This window comes from Carya illinoinensis, chromosome 16 (genome assembly GCF_018687715.1).
Source record: "Carya illinoinensis cultivar Pawnee chromosome 16, C.illinoinensisPawnee_v1, whole genome shotgun sequence".
Classification (NCBI taxonomy): domain Eukaryota; kingdom Viridiplantae; phylum Streptophyta; class Magnoliopsida; order Fagales; family Juglandaceae; genus Carya; species Carya illinoinensis.
In genome coordinates, this window is record NC_056767.1 from 28876157 (window position 1) to 28896982 (window position 20826).

The 20826-nt window shown below is 34.0% G+C and overlaps 4 protein-coding genes across 12 annotated transcripts in view; 2 read left to right on the forward strand and 2 right to left on the reverse strand.

The window, feature by feature from the left end:
- The window catches only part of LOC122299730 (toll/interleukin-1 receptor-like protein), a 120871-nt gene that overhangs the window by 6541 nt on the left and 93504 nt on the right, over positions 1-20826 (forward strand). For 8 of the 9 annotated variants that reach the window (XM_043110161.1, XM_043110170.1, XM_043110169.1 and 5 more), the window contains exons 1-2: positions 18801-19253; positions 19451-20071. The exons of the other annotated variant lie outside the window; for it this stretch is intronic. In XM_043110161.1, coding sequence (XP_042966095.1) covers positions 18996-19253; positions 19451-20053 — 861 coding nt within the window. In that variant the 5' untranslated portion in view covers positions 18801-18995 and the 3' untranslated portion in view covers positions 20054-20071. Of the gene's footprint in view, positions 1-18800; positions 19254-19450; positions 20072-20826 lie in introns of those variants that run through there. 9 annotated transcript variants of the gene reach the window in all.
- Positions 7708-13943, forward strand: LOC122299556 (disease resistance protein RUN1-like). Its single transcript, XM_043109928.1, has 4 exons — positions 7708-8268; positions 11622-12747; positions 13268-13546; positions 13659-13943. Exons 1-4 carry the CDS (start codon positions 8060-8062, stop codon positions 13941-13943), a joined length of 1899 nt encoding a protein of 632 aa, XP_042965862.1. The 5' UTR covers positions 7708-8059.
- Positions 14874-17430, reverse strand: LOC122299557 (26S proteasome non-ATPase regulatory subunit 2 homolog A-like). Its single transcript, XM_043109929.1, has 7 exons — positions 17317-17430; positions 16523-16617; positions 16458-16488; positions 15434-15541; positions 15259-15363; positions 15037-15177; positions 14874-14951 (listed from the first exon to the last, which is right to left on the reverse strand). Exons 1-7 carry the CDS (start codon positions 17428-17430, stop codon positions 14889-14891), a joined length of 657 nt encoding a protein of 218 aa, XP_042965863.1. The 3' UTR covers positions 14874-14888.
- On the reverse strand, positions 16526-18610 carry LOC122299733. The gene is made up of 6 exons (XM_043110174.1): positions 18243-18610; positions 18003-18114; positions 17812-17909; positions 17537-17614; positions 17317-17436; positions 16526-16617 (listed from the first exon to the last, which is right to left on the reverse strand). The coding sequence occupies exons 1-4, from the start codon at positions 18386-18388 to the stop codon at positions 17572-17574; spliced, it is 399 nt and encodes a 132-aa protein (XP_042966108.1). The 5' UTR covers positions 18389-18610; the 3' UTR covers positions 16526-16617; positions 17317-17436; positions 17537-17571.

Sequence of the window (20826 nt, forward strand, 5' to 3'; positions counted from 1 at the left end):
TCGATTCTGGTGCCAATGTATTTTTTGAACAGTCCAACTTGAAAAGGAAATTAGTAAAGTTGTGATATCTCTAAGATATTGAAATTTCCTTAGTAAAGTTGTGATATCTCTAAGGATATTGAAAGTAGACCAATGAAAGAATTTGAAGGGCATTTGTGACCACTTGGCTCACAAAGTTCTAATTTTTTTGTTGCTATAGGAACGTGGGTGGGACCAAACTTGCTGGTTTCTTTCTCATGTGTATATATGTTTTTTCTCTTTCTGTGATGATTCTTCTTCTTTTATTTGGTTCAGTCACATGGTAGTGTACCACCACAAATTCAATCAACATACCAATAATTGATAGGGATGAGGATTTGATAGGCACCGCCCAGCTGGGTAGATGGCCCATTGTTTTATGGCATTAATAGCTGACTGAAACTCACATAGACTTTGTATGTACAATCCTCACAAGTCTTTTTACACTCTGTAGCTTTGAACAAATATCTTCTACCTAAAAACGAATTATTTATTCATTTAATTTACCGTCCACCCAATTAGAAAGCAATGGTTAAAACACTGCACATGACAAACGTACTAGGTACCCAAATTAACCAAATTCTATTCACCACATGATCAACAAGTACCATCTTTTACACACACGTGTATATATATATATATATATATAAATAATTATGAGAAATTTTATTTGTAGTTCTCACTTAAAGATTGCATGTACAAGTCCCTTTATTAAATAAAAAAAATATCATTTTAAAATAGATATTTTTGTAATTTTAAAAAAATTTAAAGATAAAATTATCTAAACTTACATTATAGTCTCCAAATAGAAAACTATAAGTAGCATTGCCCATATCTTATTTGTATGTGCGCGCTCGTGCACGTTTGATGATGATGATTGCAACGCAACTTTAACTTCTCGATTTAAGGGTAGTCATCTACATATAAGAAGTAATCAATCCCCTACAGTTCTTTTAGAACCACCGTTCATTAGTTTGCAGTAAGGCACAAACTTTTTTTTTTATTAAAAAAAAAACACTGAAGAGACTTGTATGAGTACTGAAACTTATATTTAGCATTATAATTAACCCAAAAAGAAAAATCAATTTCCTACATTGATAGGATAGCATAATGCAAGAAAGTTGTTTATCGAGTCGACTCGAACTCGTTTGTGGGAAGGTCTCAAGCTCGACTTCGAGTTGAGAGTTTAGCTTATCGTTGTCATGATTTGAGTATTTCTCAATATATATATTTATATATTTACTAGTTTCGGATGACTATTAGGCCGGGGGAGTTTCTGGGTCAGTTCTTCGGCATGGATGGTTTGCCTTGTGAAATCTCTAAGTAATTCTCCCTCTATAACCCTTAACCCGGGGTGGGATTTTGGAAAAAGTTGAATATTTGACCATGTCATGAGCACTATCATTTTTGTTTTGGGTAATTTTTTTTATGTGTGGAAACCCAAAGCATAACTTCCTGGTAAGTTTATTTCTTTCTCTTTTGAAAAAGGCCTGCAGGGATATTGCATCTGGCCATCTACCAGCTAAAATACGAAGTTTCCAAGAAGAGTATCTATCATGTGTATTTAATTATATATCTCAATGAAAAGTACAGCAAGGAATTAAGTTGCCAAGAAACTCCTTCCGTCTTTCTTCGAAGTTGCCTAAATGAAAGGTACCTCAAAAGAAGATGCCAAGAAACCTTTCATGTATTATTTATTTCTTTTTTATAACAAACGCGTCTCCTTTTTCCTCTCTAAATATGACTTTTGAAGACGATGTTGACTCAAAAAGTCATAGGCCGGTGGGTTTTGGGGAAGAAAGGAGAGGGGTGTGGGTCTGGATGACCATTTATTTTACTCTGCCAAAATATTGAAATGAGCTGGATCTGAAGCTTTTCATTTTCAAAGTAAATATGCCAAACCTTTCGGCGATTAGGCTCAAAATTAAGATGCGTGTATATGTTAGAGAGACCTTTAGAATTGAAGGCATAACTTTTCAGCGATCTTTCTAATTGTACATATGGTTAATGTGAGGTAGGGTTCGCTTTTAAAGAATTAAGAACTTTTCTTTCTTTCTCTTTTGGAGAAAGACCCAAAAAAACAAAACAAAGAATATTTTTGTTAAGAAATATTCTATTTGAAGGTCTTTATACCATAACATTCATGTGAAGTAATTTGATTAAAAAGATAAATTTTAAAATTTGAATCTTACAAATCAAATTATATTATGCGACTGATAGTGTGTGGTGTAAAGGCTTTTAAATAGTACTACTCTATTGTTAATATAATAAAATATTAATACTAATATATGATTTGTTATTTTTACCATTCTATTTAAACACTCATTACCCTCTGCTCGGCTAACAAGGGGAAAATCATTCAAGCATCACTTGCATGCCACCAATGGAGATGATCCTATTCGATTGCATGATCAAGTTGTTTTCGCAGGGGCCAACTTGATCTATCATCATATTAGAGATTATAAGTTCATAACCCTAGCCCATTATCATTCTGGGCTAAACAAATCTACTAATTCTCTTTGATTCGAGTTATGTAAGAGGGGTTATAAAAAAAGAAAAAAAAAAGTTAGGTAAGAGGGATCTTGAACTAAGAAATATACTCTAGAAGCTAAAAAAGATTACTTATCAAATTCGATGGTCCACTCTCTAAAACTCCTATACGTAGTATTAATATGCTAAATTTCACATAATGAGTCCACCTCTATTCAAACTTAAAACTCTCCAATTCGGTTGGCCAATTGGAGAATATTTTGTATATTCTTGAGAGGATTATGTATATTTTGTTACTCGTTTCAATGAAAGGCACCGCGTGCAAGGAAGTGGCCAAAAATCCTCATCTTTCTTTGAGGTTGCCAAGAAGAGGAGTCTCTGTAATTTTATTTATTATTTGAAAGGTATAGCATGCAAGAAAGTTGCTTATAAGAAAATCATCATATTTCTTTTAAGTTGTCAAGAAGAGGGCCAACCCTGTTTAATTTATTACTTATCTCAATGAAGGTACCGCAAGGAAGTGCCCAAAAAACTCCTCATCTTTCTTTGAAGTTTCCAAGAAAACGACCCTGCCTGGTTAATTTATTATTTATTCCAATGAAAGGTACGGCAAGGAAATTGCCAAGAAAATTTGCAACCTAATTTTCCTTCGATTTCATGTGCTGCTTTGAGAAGCTACCAACTTGTGACCATCAAGAATTACCCATGGAAGGCGAATAAGTAGTCACCTCTTGCAAAGATTTAGAATGCTACATGAGAAACGTACAAACTCACTTCCAAAAAATAAAAACTACCCATTTTTTTCTATTCATTTGGACTTCTCACTTGATTTAATTGAATTATATATATATATATATATATATATATTTATATATCATCTTTGATTTTATTTTTTGAAAATAGTATGGAGATGCTCGCCCGCACATATCAAACCATCTTCTGAATACTATTTTCTTATGTTACTGTTAATCTAGCTAAATTGGTTCATGTGATCAATTTTTGTAAAGTTCATAGAAACAAAATAATGAAAAGACATCAAGAAAAAAGTTATGGTACGCTAGGACTCAGGACCATACATGTATTAATTGGGTGTCGGTAGCTTTAAAATTATTTGATTTTTATGAAAATGATTGGCCGGTGCGTTCATTAAATGCCCAGCTAATAGATTTTGGAAGGCATATTTTTCCATAAGACTGGAGCCTATTTTCCACAAGGTAGTCAGTCATTAAACGTCTACAACTGAATTTCTACTTGTGAAAAAATGACGTCAAGTCATTCAAGAAAAGGGACCGAAAGGAAGTTGCCGAGAAACTCGAATGTTTGTTCGCTTTTTCTAAGGCCGCGTATGCTTTCAACTTTCAATTAACACGGCTTCTAACTTCCGAGTTGTCTAGATTAAGTAGTAATCAATCATAGATAAACAAAAAAACATTACTCAGAGGCATTAAAAAATCTTGTCCATTGTATATCCAACGGTTTATTCAGGACTGAAATGCATCATTGATTGATTGAGCTTAAAAAAAAAAAAAAAAATAGGCTGGAGAGGTTGAGGAATCTAATTTCAGTTTTCAGAGAAGAAGGTAAAAATGCAAAACGCCCTGTTTCGATCAGCAGCCCCATTTTTTCATCTTCTCGCCTCACTCATGCGCACGGTTTTATTAAACTCGATTTCCACCTCAGTTTATCATCTCAATTCATTATTCTTTATAAAGAATTTAACTCATCTCAACTCAACTCATCATCAAAATGAAACCTAAGTTGTCAAGAAGAGGGCCCAACTATGTAATCTTTTACTCATCTCAATGAAATGTATCGCAAGGAAGTGCCCAAGAAACTCCTCATCTTTCCTTGAAGTTACCCAGAGTAGGACTCTACCGAATTAATTTATTATTTCTTCCAATAAAAGGTACTGTAAGGAAATTGCCAAGAAACTCTATCATCTTTCTTCATCAAACGCATAAGGAGGGTCTTTCAGTACTTATCCGCCGTAGATATTTGAACCAATTTTCAAATGGGAAAGAAAAAATTTCTTAGACAATTATTCAGATCATGATCAAGGGTAACATATATATATATATAAATGATGAAGGGCTGATGACTTTTTGAACCAATTGAGAAGCATATTAATCTAAAATAGTCATGACTCATGACTCATTTATTACATTAGTAAGTAATTTTAATCGTTTAGTGCATCTTAATTCCATTAGTGAATCGATAGTAATATTTTGGTTGAGATTTTTGTGTTTCGGCATTGAGTTGCTAAATTCTGTATCATGTCCTTGTACCCATATGGGATGGCCATGGTTAGAGTCACCAATTCCCTCTTGATTTCAGTATCATGTCCTTGTTCCCACAGGAGTGTTTCTGGGTCCGTTCATCAATTTGCCTTGTGAAAATTTTAGGTAATTCTCTCTCTTTTCCTTTCCTCGAGGTGGGATTTTAGAGTTTCTCTTTAAAAATGACTTTTGAAGACATATTTGACTCTACAAGTCATGATGGGGGCCGTTTTTGGAAAGAAGGAGAGGGTGGTTGTTCGTGGGAGCTAGCAAAGGACATTGGCCACTTATTTTCTCTGCCAAAATATTAAATTGGTTAATTTGGGTTTGGCCATTATCCATTCCGATTGTCTTATATATACTCAGAAAGGACATTTGTGATTTACTCATCTATTTTTCTATGCCAAAATATTGAAATAAGCTGGATGTTCTAGATCATGATCATCAAAATAATACGCATCGTTTATCATGCGCCAACCCATTAATCAGATGTTTTTATATTTTGGACCAAATTCTAAATTTTAAAAGGAGGAAAAGACAGATTTTATACATCAATTCTCAAAATAAAAATTATATTAAAAAAATTATATTCGAATCCTATTTTAACTATATAATTTTTTTATTTAACCTTTTACGTCTAATCTCCCAAAAGTTTATAATAAAATATCTTAATTCAAACGATTTCATTATTATATATAAATTTATTATATATAAATTTTTTATTTTATCTCATCTGTATAATCAAACGGGATCTTAAAGCAAATGGGCATGCGATATTCAACTTTTGCTTTACACAAGGAAGTTGCCAAGAAATTGTTGGGGTGGATGCAGCTTATTTCTTGGCAGCCTCTCAGACAATTTCTCCCTTTCCCTTTCACTGGGGTTGGATTTTGGAGAAAGTTGAATATTTGACCATGTACATCCCTATTATGATCAATTCGTTTATCTCTTTAAAAATTACTTTTGATATAAGTCATGGGAAGAAAGGAGATCTGGGGTGTTGTGGGAACTAGCAAAGAATTACTTTTCCCGTATTTTTGGCTGGTTTGTCTCATCTTTTCTAATAATTATAACTTTTTAAAACTTCTAAACAAAATTTAATAAAAAATTTAATTTTTTTTTAAATCCAGAAACTTAAATCATATTAAAAAATTATATTCTAATAATATTGTATTTAACTTTCAACTTCCATCTCATCAGCAAAACTAGCATAATACAAATTTGCCAAAAAGAGGATAGAGCTCCTGATACAATATTAGTATACGAGTGTTTGTGAATGAACAAATGAACTCTTAACCTTCTATTACAATGGAAATTGATGAGCTTGAGCTTTGAAAATGATGGAGATGTCAAGCAAATAGAACAGGTTTTTGAAAAGAAAGAAAGAATTGCCCGTATGTAGTTTGTCATGCTGCAAGGCATTGTTTTACCAATCTATATTAGCACTTGTAGTAACTATATTAGCACAAAAAAGTAGATAGATTTTCTGATTACAAGCCGTAGTTCAATCCAAAATGTATTCTGACACACTGAACTAATTAAGAAGAAAAGCCCTTGCATACTTGCTTTAGTCAGAGACAGGGTTTTGCAAAGAGTATTTGTCGTTTGTTTGATTTTGTAATAAATCACATATCATCTATAAGTGAAGTTCTGTACCACATTATGGAAAGGACTAAAGTTTATCAAGTGGACAAGTGCTTGAGGACTTCTAAAGGGCATTGAGAGAGTAACTCCAAGGCAGAGCAAGTTTACACCCAATAATTAAAATCACAACTAATCAAACATTCCTCTGTAATGAACTTATGATCTGAAATACAAGTGGCCATCAAAATCAATATTAGAAGCTTACTTACCAAACATGATATTTGTTTTTAGTACATAAAAATAATCCTCTGTTCAGCTATAAAGAAGTCCACTTCAATTGCTTACTGAATTGGATAATCCACTGTTTGAAAATCTTATATTTATAGCATAATTTATTGTTATAGAATCACATAAGTACTATTATATGAAAGTTACAGCGAGGAAGTTGTCAAGAAACTCATCTCTCTTGTAAGTTTCCAAAATAGAATCATCTGCAATTTAATTATTATTTATCTCAGTGAACGATACTGCAAAGACGTTCCCAAGAAATTCCTCATCTTCCCTCGAAGTTGGCAAAAGGAAGGTAATATGTAATTTATCTTAATGAAAATGATGGTCAAAAAGTAGAAAATGATCCAATAATTCTAGCAATCACATAAGATATTAAGATTTAAGTGATTCACTTCAACAAAGTTTCTTTTCATCCACTGACAGAACTTCACAATCTCATTGCAGAGAAACACTCGATTGGCTATCTCTAGACCAATTCCTACTGAGAGAATGCAGAGAGTGGAGGGCATATTTTTCCACAAGACTAGAGCATATTTTTCAACAAGACTAGAGCTTATTTCCCACGAGACAATCATTAAACACCTTCAACTAAATTTCTTCTCATGAAAAAAGAAGTCAAGTCAATCAACAAAAAGAACCGAAAGAAATTGCTGAGAAAGTAATTATTCTTTAACAAATGCGTATGCATGTTTTTCCTCTGAAGCCGCGTATGATTTTCCTAAGCAAATGAAAGTTACCTCAAAAGAGATACCAAGAAACCTTTCATGTGTTATTTATTTTTTTCTAACAAAAGCTTATCGTTTTTCCTCTTTAAATATGACTTTTGAAGATGATGTTGACTCAAAAAGTCATAGGCTGGTGGGTTTTGGGCAAGAAAGGAGAGGGGTGTGCCCAAGAAACTCCTCGTCTTTCCTGGAAGTTGCCCAGAATAGGACCCTGCCTAATTAAGTTATTATGTATTCCATTGAAAGGGACCGCAAGAAATTGCCAAGAAACTCTCATCATCTTTCTTCATCAAACATGTATCCATTTTCCAATGCAACTTTCAACTTCTGAATTCTCAATTTAAGAAGAGTACACTTTCAGTAGTAATCCACCAATTTACTTCTCTGATGGCTGTTCAAGGTGCTTCTTCCTCTTCCCTTTCTTCTTTTATTCATAGGTGGAAGTACGATGTATTCTTGAGCTTTAGAGGTGAGGATACTCGTAAAAAATTTACTGCCCATCTATATGCTGCTTTAGTTCATCAAGGCATAAACACATACATAGATGATGACAAGCTTCAAAGAGGGGAAGAAATCTCACAAGCACTTTCCGAAGCTATCGAAAGCTCAAGGATTTCAGTTGTAGTACTCTAAAAAAACTATGCATCATCGAGATGGTGCTTGGAAGAGTTGGCGATGATCATCGACTGCAGAAAAACAAAGCAACAAACGATTCTACCAGTGTTTTACGATATAGATCCAACAGAGGTACGACATCAGAGTAAGAGTTTCGGAGAAGCATGGGCTAAACTTAAAGATAAGATCAAGGATGAGACCAAGGTGCAAAGGTGGAAATCAGCCATTACCGAAGTGGCCGAATTGGCTGGGTTCACTTTAGGAGACAGGTATTTTGCTTCTACCCACTCTTATTGTGACGCCCCCAAATTCCGTTTGGGATCGAACGGACATTTGAAGCGTCGAGACATGCAACACAAGGTTACCTGGCCCCGTTCATGACATATAAGATGCAATATTCCTAACATGCATCTAACATTATGCAATATTCGCAGCGGATAAATTTTTTTTCTTTAGCAATACTATGCACTAAATTAAAAATATCCCAAATACTTAAAACATACTTCATATATAAAGATCCATTGAATAACTAAGATCACAGCACTAGTCCAAAATGGTTATGATCCAAAAGTACTGGAGATGCAACTCCATCGTACAAGTAGTAATTTAACTACTATATTAACATTTAACGACGCACCGTCGTTCAGTCGACTGTGTCTAATTGGTCAGCTCCTGATCCTCCTTCAGGTCCTGTAACAAGATCTACCATTCGGGGGGAATGGTAGTTGGGACTACCACAGTGAGATTTGATTACAAATCTCAGCAAGTTAACAAAAACTTTCACACAGGCTAATGATGCATGGATGACAGTAAAAGCATAAATGCATAATCAAATTCATAAGTAATTAAAGCATAACTTGGCGTACAAAATAGCATAATTGACATAACTTAAATTGAAACATGAACTGAACGTGACTTGACATGAACTTGATCTGAAAATTGACTTAGCATGAACTTGCTCTGAAACTTGAATTAGCATGAACTTGCTCTGAAACTTGAATTAACATGAAAAATACATACTCCACAGTTGTTGTGGCCCCATGTATTCTACATAAACTTGACTTAACATGAAAAATACATACTCCACAGTTGTTGTGGCCCCATGTATTCTATGTGTAAATACATACTCCACAGTTGTTGTGGCCCCATGTATTCTACATAAACTTGACTTAACATGAAAAATACATACTCCACAGTTGTTGTGGCCCCATGTATTTTACACATCACAATGCAGTTAAATACATACTCCACAGTTGTTGTGGCCCCATGTATTCTACATAAACTTGACTTGAACATAACTTGAAATACATGACCAACTTGAGATAGAAACATTTCGTAACATGGCATAACATATAACAGACAACATATTTAACATGACATACTTGTAATGTATAATAATACATGACAGAATATATTATGTAACAGATAAAAATTGATGACAGAATAAATTCTGTATAATAGACAATTACGTGATAACTTGGCATGGCATGACATATATGATAACATACATACATACATACACTGTAGTTCTTTTACTTAGCACACATACACAGTAGACTGCTAGTAAGTTAAAAGCTAACTTACCTCGATCTCCGCGTTTCTTATAAAACCTCAAGCGCGATCACGAGGAACTGTAATTAGTGATTCTAAAAGTTAGCACTAAATCACTAATAAATTGAAATATGGAAAATACTAACTTAAATAGTAAAATTTCCATTTTACTCTCTACATGTGGAAAAATGACCGTTTAACCCATAATTTAAGGATTTTGCATACTAACTCCAAAAGTTTCCAAAATTTACATTCCTCATGTAAATTTTGTCCTAAACTTAAATATCAACTCAGAAAAATTTAAAACTAATCACAACTATTAAAACTCCATAGAGCCGAAATTCTCATATGCTATTTCCATTGATTTTTGTTTCCAACTTGTTTTGATCAACCTTTTGATCTATGACTTATAAATATGTGATCTTCAAACCAAACCATCACATGGTTTAAAAAGATGTCCTAAAACATATATAAGCTTCTAATTCAAGATCACATGGTTAAAAATTAATCAAAACATAAATTTAGCCAAGAACATCCACACTTTGGCTTATTTGAATATCTCTTTACATAAAATTTCATATCTTTGAAAATAACATCAAATATCTTTAAAATAATAATATAACATGTATATAAGATGCTTAGGATCCTCCAATAAAATTATCAAAGTCATTGGAATAGATTTAGACCACCAAAGAGTTAAACTTTCTCAAAACAGAAACTGTTTTTCCTCTTCCAGTTTCTAAGTTTCTAAATCTAAGAAAATCTTTCATCAAAACCTTTAATCATGCAAAAATCCTCAACCAATAGTCATATATACATGTTAACGATACTCCATAAAAATTTCAGACCAATATCTATCCATTAGCTTGGTCAAAAACTCCAAACTATAACATATTCTCCAGTTTATCTCCCAGAATGACCTTTCTATAGTTTACATAATATTTGACTGACCAAATGATATTCAAATGGGACAAATAAGATATACATGTAAACTAGACTCAAAAAGGAACAACTTATATGAAGGAGACTTTATGATAAAACACTTACAAAAGCTTCGAAATGGGCGTGCAAAAGAACTCCTAAAAGCTGTCCGAGAGAAAGTGTTTGATATTCTTTTAAATGAACGTGTAAATGAAGATAAGTTCGTGGGTGATGGCTGGAGATGCTTATGGACGAGATAAGGAAGATGATAAGGCTGGATTTGAGAGTTGAGTGTGGTTTTCTCCTACCTAAAATATCTATAAAAGATTATCTCAAAATATTTTATCCAATAATATCTATAAAAATCAGCTCAATATATTTTCCAAATGTGGAGTAGACTTGGAAGAGTAAGGTTGCTAAAATATTTCCATGTGTATTTTAAATCTCTATTCTTAAGATATTTTCCAAATGTGTATTTTGCTTAGGTGTCATGATCTCACACCTTGATTTCCTTCACAATTCCATCTAATGGTTTCTCTTTGTGCCAAGTATCTAATACTATTCATTGTGTGGTTAAGATCTTGCCAAGTGTCCAAATAAAATATCGCTAACCTAATTTAGAAATTTCATATTGTGATTTTGAAAACACTGCGCTTAGTACATTTACCAAGGTTACTATTCACTCCAAAAATAAATGTAATAAACTTAGTACTGAAAAATCCTAAATATTCAATTAAGCCTAGTGATGTAGACTATAATGTATTCTGACACTTTTAACTATCTCAAATAATTAAAATCGCATTTCTAGCATCATAGTGAGTGATAACACTAACTATGTTGACAGGCTAAAATTTATGCAATTAGTCGATTCGTGTAAACTTACAGAGTTTTCACGAGGTTCCTAAAGTCAATAGAAATTCCTTAATTGAATTTCTAGCGGGCTGTTACACTTATGCCTTTATTAAAAAAAAATGTGATAATAATACATCTTAAAGAGGCAAACCAAATCTGAGAAGGGAACAAAAAACGTTAATTAAATAGATCATTGTCATTTGTTACCAGATATAAAACTTTTTGAGTACTAGTTCATTTTCTTTTGTTTCTTTGTTGTGAAAAGCCTAAAAACTCTTCTTCTTTTTTTCATTGCTAGGGACGAATCTAAATTTATTCAAGAAGTTGTTCTAAAGGTTTCTGGAATAGTAAAGCCTAAATCTTTAAATCACGTTTCCAAGCATCTAGTTGGAATGCAGTCTAGAGTACAGGACATCCATAATAAGCTTCCAAGTGTAGAAGTGAATGACACTACACGCATACTAGGAATCTTTGGAATTGGTGGAGTCGGTAAAACAACCTTGGCTAAAGAGATCTACAACTCATTTCTTGACCAGTTTGAATATAGTTGTTTTCTTGCAAACGTGAGAGAAACTTCACAGCGTAAGGATGGTTTAATTCAATTGCAAGAGACACTTCTTTACAAGATCCTTGGTGCCTGGAGTTTGAAGGTTCGAAATGAAGATGAAGGAATGGGTCTCATAAAAAAAATGCTTTGGAGTAAAAAAGTTCTTTTAGTTCTTGATGATGTGGATCAATTATTCCAAGTTGAAAACTTACTTGGAGATCGTGATAGGCTTGGTGATTGGCTTGGTTTAGCAAGTTTAATTATTATAACAACAAGAGATGAAAGTTTATTAACTAAGTATAATGTTCATCTACAATACAAGATGAAGGAATTGGATCACAATGAAGCTCTTCGGCTGTTTTGTTGGAATACCTTCAAAAATAAAGAACCGAACCAAGGTTTTGCAGAACTCACAGAAAAATTTTTGCATTATGCTGGGGGCCTTCCATTGGCTTTAAAAGTGCTGGGGTCATATTTACGTAAAAGAGAAGAAATTAAATTTTGGGAAGATGCTCTAGAAAAGTACAAAAGAATTCCTCCCGATAATATTCAAGACAAGCTTAGAATAAGCTATGATGGTTTGGAAGAAAGTGAAAAGAAAATTTTCCTGGGCATTGCATGTTTCTTTGCAGGGAGGCGTAAAGAATATGTTACTAACATACTTGATGGTTGTTGTGGTTTCTTTCCCCATGCTGATATTCAAATACTAAGGGAGAAGTGTCTCATAACCATTGATGAGTATGACACAATAAACATGCATGATTTACTCAAAGTTATGGGCAAAGAAATTGTTCGTAAAGAGTCAGACAAAGATCCTGGAAAATGCACTTGGTTGTGGTCTCATGAAGATGTTCGTTATGTACTTGAACAAAATAAGGTAAGATTTACATAAAAGTACATTTCATTTGAAATTGTAAAAATGGGCTGAGAAATACATATACAAATGCATCCCTGCACTCATTTATTTATATGCATACTGCATCTACCACACATATCACTCATAAGAGGTATTTTGTTTATAAGTAGAATTCCTTAATTGGCCGGTTACAATTAGACGTAGTTTTTCTATCGGTATCTTGAATTTTTCTTATATCAATAGGTAAGATTAATTAGTAAATATGAAACCAAGCATTGACATTTTGTATTTGATCACTTACTTCGGAACATTCTAATAACAAAATTTCCAAACGGTAAGAAATTTTTTCTAAAAAAGTTTGAAAGCGAGGAAGACTAAACAAGCTTGTTTTCTTTTCATATGTAATATATATATACATGCACTATATGTACATAATATATATACATATAAACAAATTAATGATTCTAGCAAATGATAAAATATGAAGATCAACTTTATTATGTTCTGATTTTGTTGGTAAATTTATGCATTGTCTTGCTAGGGAACAAACAAAATTAAAGGCATACTGATAGACTTGCCTGAAAAGAAGGGTTTGATACACTTGAGTCCTGGAACTTTCGAAAAGATGCCAAATCTCAGAGTACTCATAAATCGTAATGCACTCTTTTCAGAACCACCTAGTTATTTCTCCAACGAGTTGAGGGTGCTTGATTTTAAAAACTATCATGGTACATCTCTTCCATCCAACTTTAATGGAAAGAACTTGGTTGATTTAACAATGACTAAGTGGAAGCTCAAATCATTGGGAAATAAATTCAAGGTACTATTATTATCTCTCTCTCTCTCTCTCTTTTTAATAACATTGTGCGTATATGTTGTAAGCTTTCCTCAAGCTTATATATTTCATTTCTTTTTATTTTGTTTTTTTACAGAACTTTCAGAATTTGAAATTTCTGACTTTGCTCAAGTGTGATTTCCTAAAAAGAATATCCGGTATTTCGGGGCTTCCAAATTTAGAGGAATTGTACATTTCGGAGTGCAATAGATTAGTTGAGGTAGATCAATCTATTGGATCCCATAGTAAACTCGTTGATTTGTCAATTTGCAATTGCATTAAACTTAATAGTTTTCCAAGTTCCCTCAACTTGAGATCTCTGAAATCGCTTTTTGTTGCTTGCGTAAGCCTGGTGTCCTTCCTGAAATTGGGCCGGAAATGAAATGTTGGACATCGATTGAATGGAGATTCACTAGTATAAAAGAACTGCCTCATTCTATTGGGAATCTCACTAAACTTCAATATTTACGCACTACAAGAAATTAGCCCTTTTGCAGCGCTTAAAATCGTTGCAAATACATTTAAAAAACGCTGTAATTGATCAATTGCAACGTTATTACCCTCCTTGCATGTTCGACAGTATAAAAGTGATATTTTTGATCAATAGCAACGTTATTGAAAAAACGCTGCAAAAAACTTCATTTGCAGCGTTTTTAAACCGCTGCAAACTAACTAATTTCACGCTGCAAAAGGCCATCCCATGTGACTGCCATGGCGCTGCATTTGATCAATTACAGCGAAATTTATCCTTGCTATATCATTAAATTTCGCTGCAATTTGTGTACGTCAAAAGCAACATACCATTCTAGCGCTGCATTTGATACTTTTTGCAAGGACTAAAATCGCTGCAAATTTCCATAAAAACGCTGCAAATGTGCCATCTCAGAAGCAGCGCATGCTTTTTTGTTGCATTTAACATTTTTTGCAAGGACTAAAATCGCTGAAAAAAATAAAAAGCGCTGCAAATGCCCAAAAGCAACGCTTGCTTCCTTTGTTGCATTTTGCATTTTTTTCAAGGACTAAAATCGCTGAAACTGATGATTTGCAACGAATTTTGGCCTAGTTGCAACGACTAAAAATCGCTGCAAATACTTAATTACAAAATTAAAAAAAATAATAATTACTACTGAAACATACAGTTTCAGTAATTAATTAATCTGTATTAGAAGCAAAGTTAGTATATCTTCTAGGATTTAATTCCCTTTACTTAATAATAAAAAGGGTACATAGAAAATAACAACAAAGTACCCAAGGATCCTTACCCAAGTCAAATTATAAATTCATTTACATTATAATTTATATAGACGGAGGGGTAGCTTGATACATTTTAAAGTACTGCTAAAATTTCTAGGATAGTCTTATCTACGTAATCACCTAGAAGTGCCAGAGCCTGATAAAAGAAGTAGAGTAAAAAAGGAGATACAATTCAAGATCATGTGTTCTCTGTGCAAAGGAAGATATTTAATAGAACTCACAGGATCACAATCATTCTTGATGCCACAGTTCACAATCCCAACTCCTAATAATGCACCAGAAATAACATGGTTGTCACTTAGGTGGAAGTACTTGTCAATTTGGGCAAGTCCAGCGTCAACATCCCACAGTAAAATCATACTCTGTTATGACAAGAGGAAATGAGAATCCAACTTATAGGTTGAAGAAGTAAGAAGAGATAAACTGGGCAGTAAAAGACATACAAGACTTGCTGCAGCACTAGTCTTTCCATGTTCCTTATTTTTGAAAAGCCAGTTGGCAGAAGAGCCACCACTAGAACTGTCTGATGGGACTGTCATTAACTTATCCTGCAACAAAAACAATCAATATCACAAAAATTCACACCATATGTTATTTCTCAAGCCTATAGCACATTACCTGACCAAAGCCAGCATTTACAAAAGCATTAACAAAGGTGGCAGCAAGGTTCTGTCTAGCCGAGTCAACACTTGCACCAGCACTAGCACGGCCTTCAAGCAAGTGTGCCTGAGAAAATACATGAGAAAGCACATTATCAAAAGGGAACTCACATTTATCTTAACACATAATGAGCACCTAGAACATCTCTCTCTCTCTACTCTTTTGGCTCTTCTTTTCTTTTATACATTATATTAGGGGATGATGTCACATCAGGAGATGATGAAATGATGATATTAAAAGACTTGCAAATAGGATTTCTTTGCAATTAGATATTAATAATAAATGAGTTTATTAAGAAAAAAACTACATATGTAATGCGCAAGAATGAACAAGGAGACCATCAAAAACAAAATCTATTGGCAGCAACCACTTCTAGATGGTGCCATAGCGTATTGGAAGAATCATAATTGACCAAAATACATCACCAGATACATAGAAGAACTACTCGATGAAGATGCTTTTTCAACAAGGAAACAGAGAAATCACAGCAATCACCCACTAGCTTTCATCTTAACCTATAAGCAGAACGTGGTTTTCACTAAAATGTGTGTGGACCTCTTAAAGAAAGAGCTCCACATAGCATGAGCTTCTTTATTTAATAACTACCCTTAACAGTATATCTCCCAATAGAATGATGACAACATTCAAGATGAACTCAAGATAGGAACTTTCAGCAACAGTTTTAGCACTTTCTACAAGATTTCTTAGCCCAAAAAGAATTCCTTAGAAGATCATATGCACTTTTGCCAAAATACACAAAGTACCATAAAAAACCAGTGGAAATCACATGTGAATATCAAAGTTTAATAATCCCAGTTGATGGAATTCCTCTTTGAATAAAACACTAAAGAAACATTGCAAGAGTAGTTACATAAAAAATACATAAGCATAACCAGGCTCTAGATAACCCAAGTAAAGATTATGAACTTAAGAAGAACCAAATCATATCCAGCATTATTGATTATACAGATCAAGTCCAGACCTTATAGATATCTTTAGGAGATTTAGGTTCCCTTTACTCAATATCACGAGCAAGTGTAAGATAACCTTCGCTTAACGGAGGTGTTGTTTATTATATCCTGTAACACCTCCCGATCATCATCATCTGCAGCCATCTCATCGTCTAGCTCAAATGTAATACCCTGCATCAAAGAACAACAATATGCAACAACTACCAAGTGTAAAAATTTGACGTGTATGAGTAGCTAAATTTATGTCTTCCAAACAGGAGGGCAGGCCAAAACAATGTTGGTAAAAGCAGGCTTGAACACCAAGAGCAAAGCACTTACCAGAAGTGAAGCCCATTATGTGCTTCTTCTTTTTTTTGATAATTAATAAGCCCATTATGTGCTTTTTTAGTGAGCTTAAATCGCAAAAGCACACTTCTATAGTTTCTTGAAAAAAAATATAAAAACATCAGTCTTAAGTATTCTGGACCATTCATTTGCGTTAAGAAAATGAATGCCAAATAAGAAAAAAAAATAAGTGTAAAAAAGAAGGAAAAAAAAATGCCAAATCCCTCCTATTGCATTAAGTATTCAGAATCTCAGATATAATTAAAAACTTGCATGTAAAGCATGAATTATAAGGTAATCCAAATAGAATAGTGGATGCAGAATGAAAAAATAAGGAAAGCAATCTACGGTTAAATTGGAGGATGAACATAAAACAAATTATTCAACATTCAACTTAATAACATATAGTTTTGCTTGGAAGGTAATCCATATCATAAAAAAAATGCACCATCATATTATGGAGCATATAAAAAAAATTTACCTAATCTAGAAACCAAAAGAAAAATGCATTGCATATCTCCAATTTACATTAGACGAGTATAGTACCTGCTCTTGGAGTATGCTCCTGGCCTCAACAAGTTGAGCTTCAAGTTCAAGCTCCCTCTCAGTTGATTCAGAAGTAACTTCAGCACCTTTCTGTGCATCTTGCAATTGAACCATACGCTCCTTCAAATGTCAAAGCATAAACAAGAAAATAAATTAACATCTTACTGTCCATAGGAATCATAAGATGAATTGGTAGAAAAGGCAAAAAAAAAAAAAAAACCTTTATGGAAGTCATCTTATTTCGGAGACTTTCCTCTATTTGATCTCTAGCCATGTGAAAGGGCAGGTCAAAGACATCCTGCATGTATTGAACTCTTAACATATAGCGCCATAATCTTTCATCATCTTTCATCAATGCACCATATAAACGACATTGATAAACTAATTGGACATGTCAACAGTGCAACATTGAACAAAAAGTGATCAACGGAACTAAAGGTAATCAGACACGTTTACACAATAAAATAGGACAGAGATTGAGGCCAAAGCACTTGCCGCTGTCTCTGCTCACTAGCAGAGTCTCTAAATTCAACATCCCGCTGCCTCTGTTGAAGCAACGAGTATAGACAATTGCAAGTTCTCGCAACAGAAACCTGCGAAGCACGGAAAAAACAGGTTAAAGTAAATAAATGATATCGTATACAAATCCGAGCGAAGCAAAAACAACGATCAACATCAAAACGGACCGGATCATTGGCGAACAGATCGAGAGAAGCCGGGAATCCGTACGTAACAAGCGTCCGGTTCAAGTACTTAGCGCAGTGTTCCAAATTTCCCACATCGGCAAATGCGTACTCTCTGGAGCACAAATCAAAACCATAAACATCAACGCTCAATAAGATACATGCCTATACATATAATGTGGATATATAGCATGGTAAATGTATGCTGTGCAAAAAGAAACCCTAAACTGTTGAGAAGCTCACCCGATTGTGGAGCCGGACTGAGTGGTGGCAAAAGGAGCCCCTAGCGACGGCGATACAGAGAGAGAGAGAGAGAGAGAGGTGAGGCCAGATTTGGGGAAAAGGAAATTTCCGGCATGGGGTTTGGGGGAGAAGGAGGGGGCGGACATCGAGGTGAGGTGGCAGTTACATGGTGGGGTCGCTGGCGACGGGCTGTGCCCGGCGGCGTGGGTCGAGGGAGGATCGCTGGGGGAACGAGAGCGGGGAGACAGAGAGAGGGAGGGGGGTGTCTGCTGGAGGGAAAACAAAACATAAATTGGGGGAAAAAAAATTGAAACTTGGCGCCCATGTCAATTTCGACTATATTTAGGCGCTGCAAACGTAATTTTACAGATACAGAGACTTAAACCGTTGTAAATATTAGATATTTCGCTGCAAAAAGGTAAATTATGCATCGTTTCATCTTTTAAGACCAAAAAAAGCGGCAATTTAAAAAATGCTGTAATAGATAACCTTTTGCAGCGATTTTTTTTACAACAATATAAAAATCGCTGCAATAGGCCTATTTTCTTGTAGTGACGTCTAGAACACAACAAAAACCTTGCTCATATCCCTTCTAGCATTTGTCAGTTGGAAAACCTACGTAGTCTCGGTCTCATTGGCTGCACAAAAAGAATTACGTATCCAAAATTAGATTCCTTGACGTTTACCAACTGGTTCTCCAAAGTGAAAAGATTAAATCTACAATTGGAAACTTTCGTTATCCTTCCTGGAGTGATGGATCGATTTGTTGGATTGAGGGAACTTAGTTTATCTGGATGCGATAAACTCAAAAAAATCAAAAAACTTCCCCCAAATATAGAAGTGGTAAGCGCTTGTGGATGCAGCTCATTGGAAAGTTTTCCAGATATATCAAAGAGGTTTGAATTCAATACCAGCAACTTGAGTAAACTACATTCGATTGACTTGTCTGGATCCTCTAAAATGCTTGTAAATGTTGGGAGTCATGTGGCAGCTATTCTAAGGCCCCAACAGGTATCTCTCTCTCTTTGTTTTTTTATTTTTTTTGGATAGGTAACAATGCTAGGGATTGAACCCTGATTCTTGTACTGAGAAACCAAGGCTGGTGCAATCTGGGTCAAGGGCCACTAGCTCACACACATGCACACGAGTAGCTTTCTCTATATATAGAAATATGCATTGCTAAAAAGAATGATATGCTTGTTTAACAGGAAGTTACAGGGTACGGCAAGTCAAGCGGCCTTCTATTTCCAGGAAATAAGATTCCAAATTGGTTCTCCAATTGCAAGGAGACTTCAAATAGTTGTTCAAGTGATATATTTATTGAAGTTGAACTGCTCAATCCTAGTGTGATTAAAGGAATCCTTACATGTGTTGTTTTAAACGCACATCTTGACATGATTTCTAGTTCAATTACGGTCAACTATGATGGTAGATGTCTGGGTACTATATTCAATATATTTTTTTTTTTAGGGGGCTCAGACCATGTATGGTTGGCTTTCTACGATCTAGAGCCTTTTACCCTAGCGAAGGGAAGTCTGCAAATTCGTTTTGAATGCGATTCAGATGAAATACTCTTCAAGCATTGCGGAGTCCATCTGGTACGCAAGGACGAGAAGAATTCTAAGAGGAAGCGTGATGATGATTGTAACTTCAAATCCAATTGGTATCCGCAACAGAAGAGTTATTATTCGGACTATTCAGACTCAGAGAATGATGATGATCATGAGGAGTGCTATTCACACTCAGAGGATGACGATGACGAGGAGTACTATTCAATGGATGACAATTTAGAGGATGGCGACAAGGATTAAGATTTATACCATTAAAAGGTAATTTACATCATTAATATAATCTCTCTTGTTTTATTTTTTAATAAAAAATTATTACATACTTTCAAAATCAATAACTTGATATTACCGTATTAAGACTATCTTATCATTATATATTATATAATCAAAATTATTTATTTAAATATAAATGTTAATTAATATATATACCATTAATATAAAATAATATAATTAAAATTACTGTCTTCCCAAACATACAAGTTTTCTCACCAATATAATTCATTTATTAAATGTTCCAAAGGTTAGTTTATTAATTTCAATCCTTTGGTTATTTTGTGTGCATGTATGACTTAATTTAGAGCATACACGTAATTTTATTTTTATAACTTCCATTCACTATCTGCAGAATTTGTAGTTTTAGGCATAGTTAGTTGAAGGATATTGCTTGAGTTTTTCAACAATGTCTTTCTTCATGAAAAAAAAATATGATACTGAGTACTTTATCTCCATACGGCAATTCAATATAATGTTTTGGGCCATAATTTAGTTTTTATATTGTTACTTCCTTTAAAATCTACTTATTTTTCAATTTACAGAGACAGTGGCATTAAACCGTAAATGAAGTTTAAGTGCCTAAGTTTCCCTTGAGCAGTTCAAACAATTATGTTATAAAATAAATAAATAAATAAATTATCTCATGGAATTATTGGGAGAAATCACTGTTTTCTTTGTAGTGATTTATTTATCTATTTTTCAAAAGCCTGGGGTGTACAAGTAGGCTTCCTTGAAGTTTATCT

Coding starts and splice junctions, on each gene's coding strand:
- LOC122299556 (XM_043109928.1), top strand. CDS start 8,060: ATGATCATCGACTGCAGAAAAACAAAGCAACAAACGATTCTACCAGTG. Junction 8,269..11,621: donor GGGTTCACTTTAGGAGACAG/GTATTTTGCTTC, acceptor TTTCATTGCTAG/GGACGAATCTAAATTTATTC. Junction 12,748..13,267: donor ATGTACTTGAACAAAATAAG/GTAAGATTTACA, acceptor TTGTCTTGCTAG/GGAACAAACAAAATTAAAGG.
- LOC122299557 (XM_043109929.1), bottom strand. CDS start 17,430: ATGGTTCAATTGCAAGATGCACAGAAAGGTGCTGAAGTTACTTCTGAA. Junction 16,618..17,316: donor GGAGCATACTCCAAGAGCAG/GTACTATACTCG, acceptor TCTTTGATGCAG/GGTATTACATTTGAGCTAGA. Junction 15,542..16,457: donor CTCCTAAAGATATCTATAAG/GTCTGGACTTGA, acceptor GTATTTTCTCAG/GCACACTTGCTTGAAGGCCG.
- LOC122299733 (XM_043110174.1), bottom strand. CDS start 18,388: ATGTCCGCCCCCTCCTTCTCCCCCAAACCCCATGCCGGAAATTTCCTT. Junction 17,910..18,002: donor ATCTGTTCGCCAATGATCCG/GTCCGTTTTGAT, acceptor CGTGCTTCGCAG/GTTTCTGTTGCGAGAACTTG. Junction 17,615..17,811: donor GCTAGTGAGCAGAGACAGCG/GCAAGTGCTTTG, acceptor CAATACATGCAG/GATGTCTTTGACCTGCCCTT.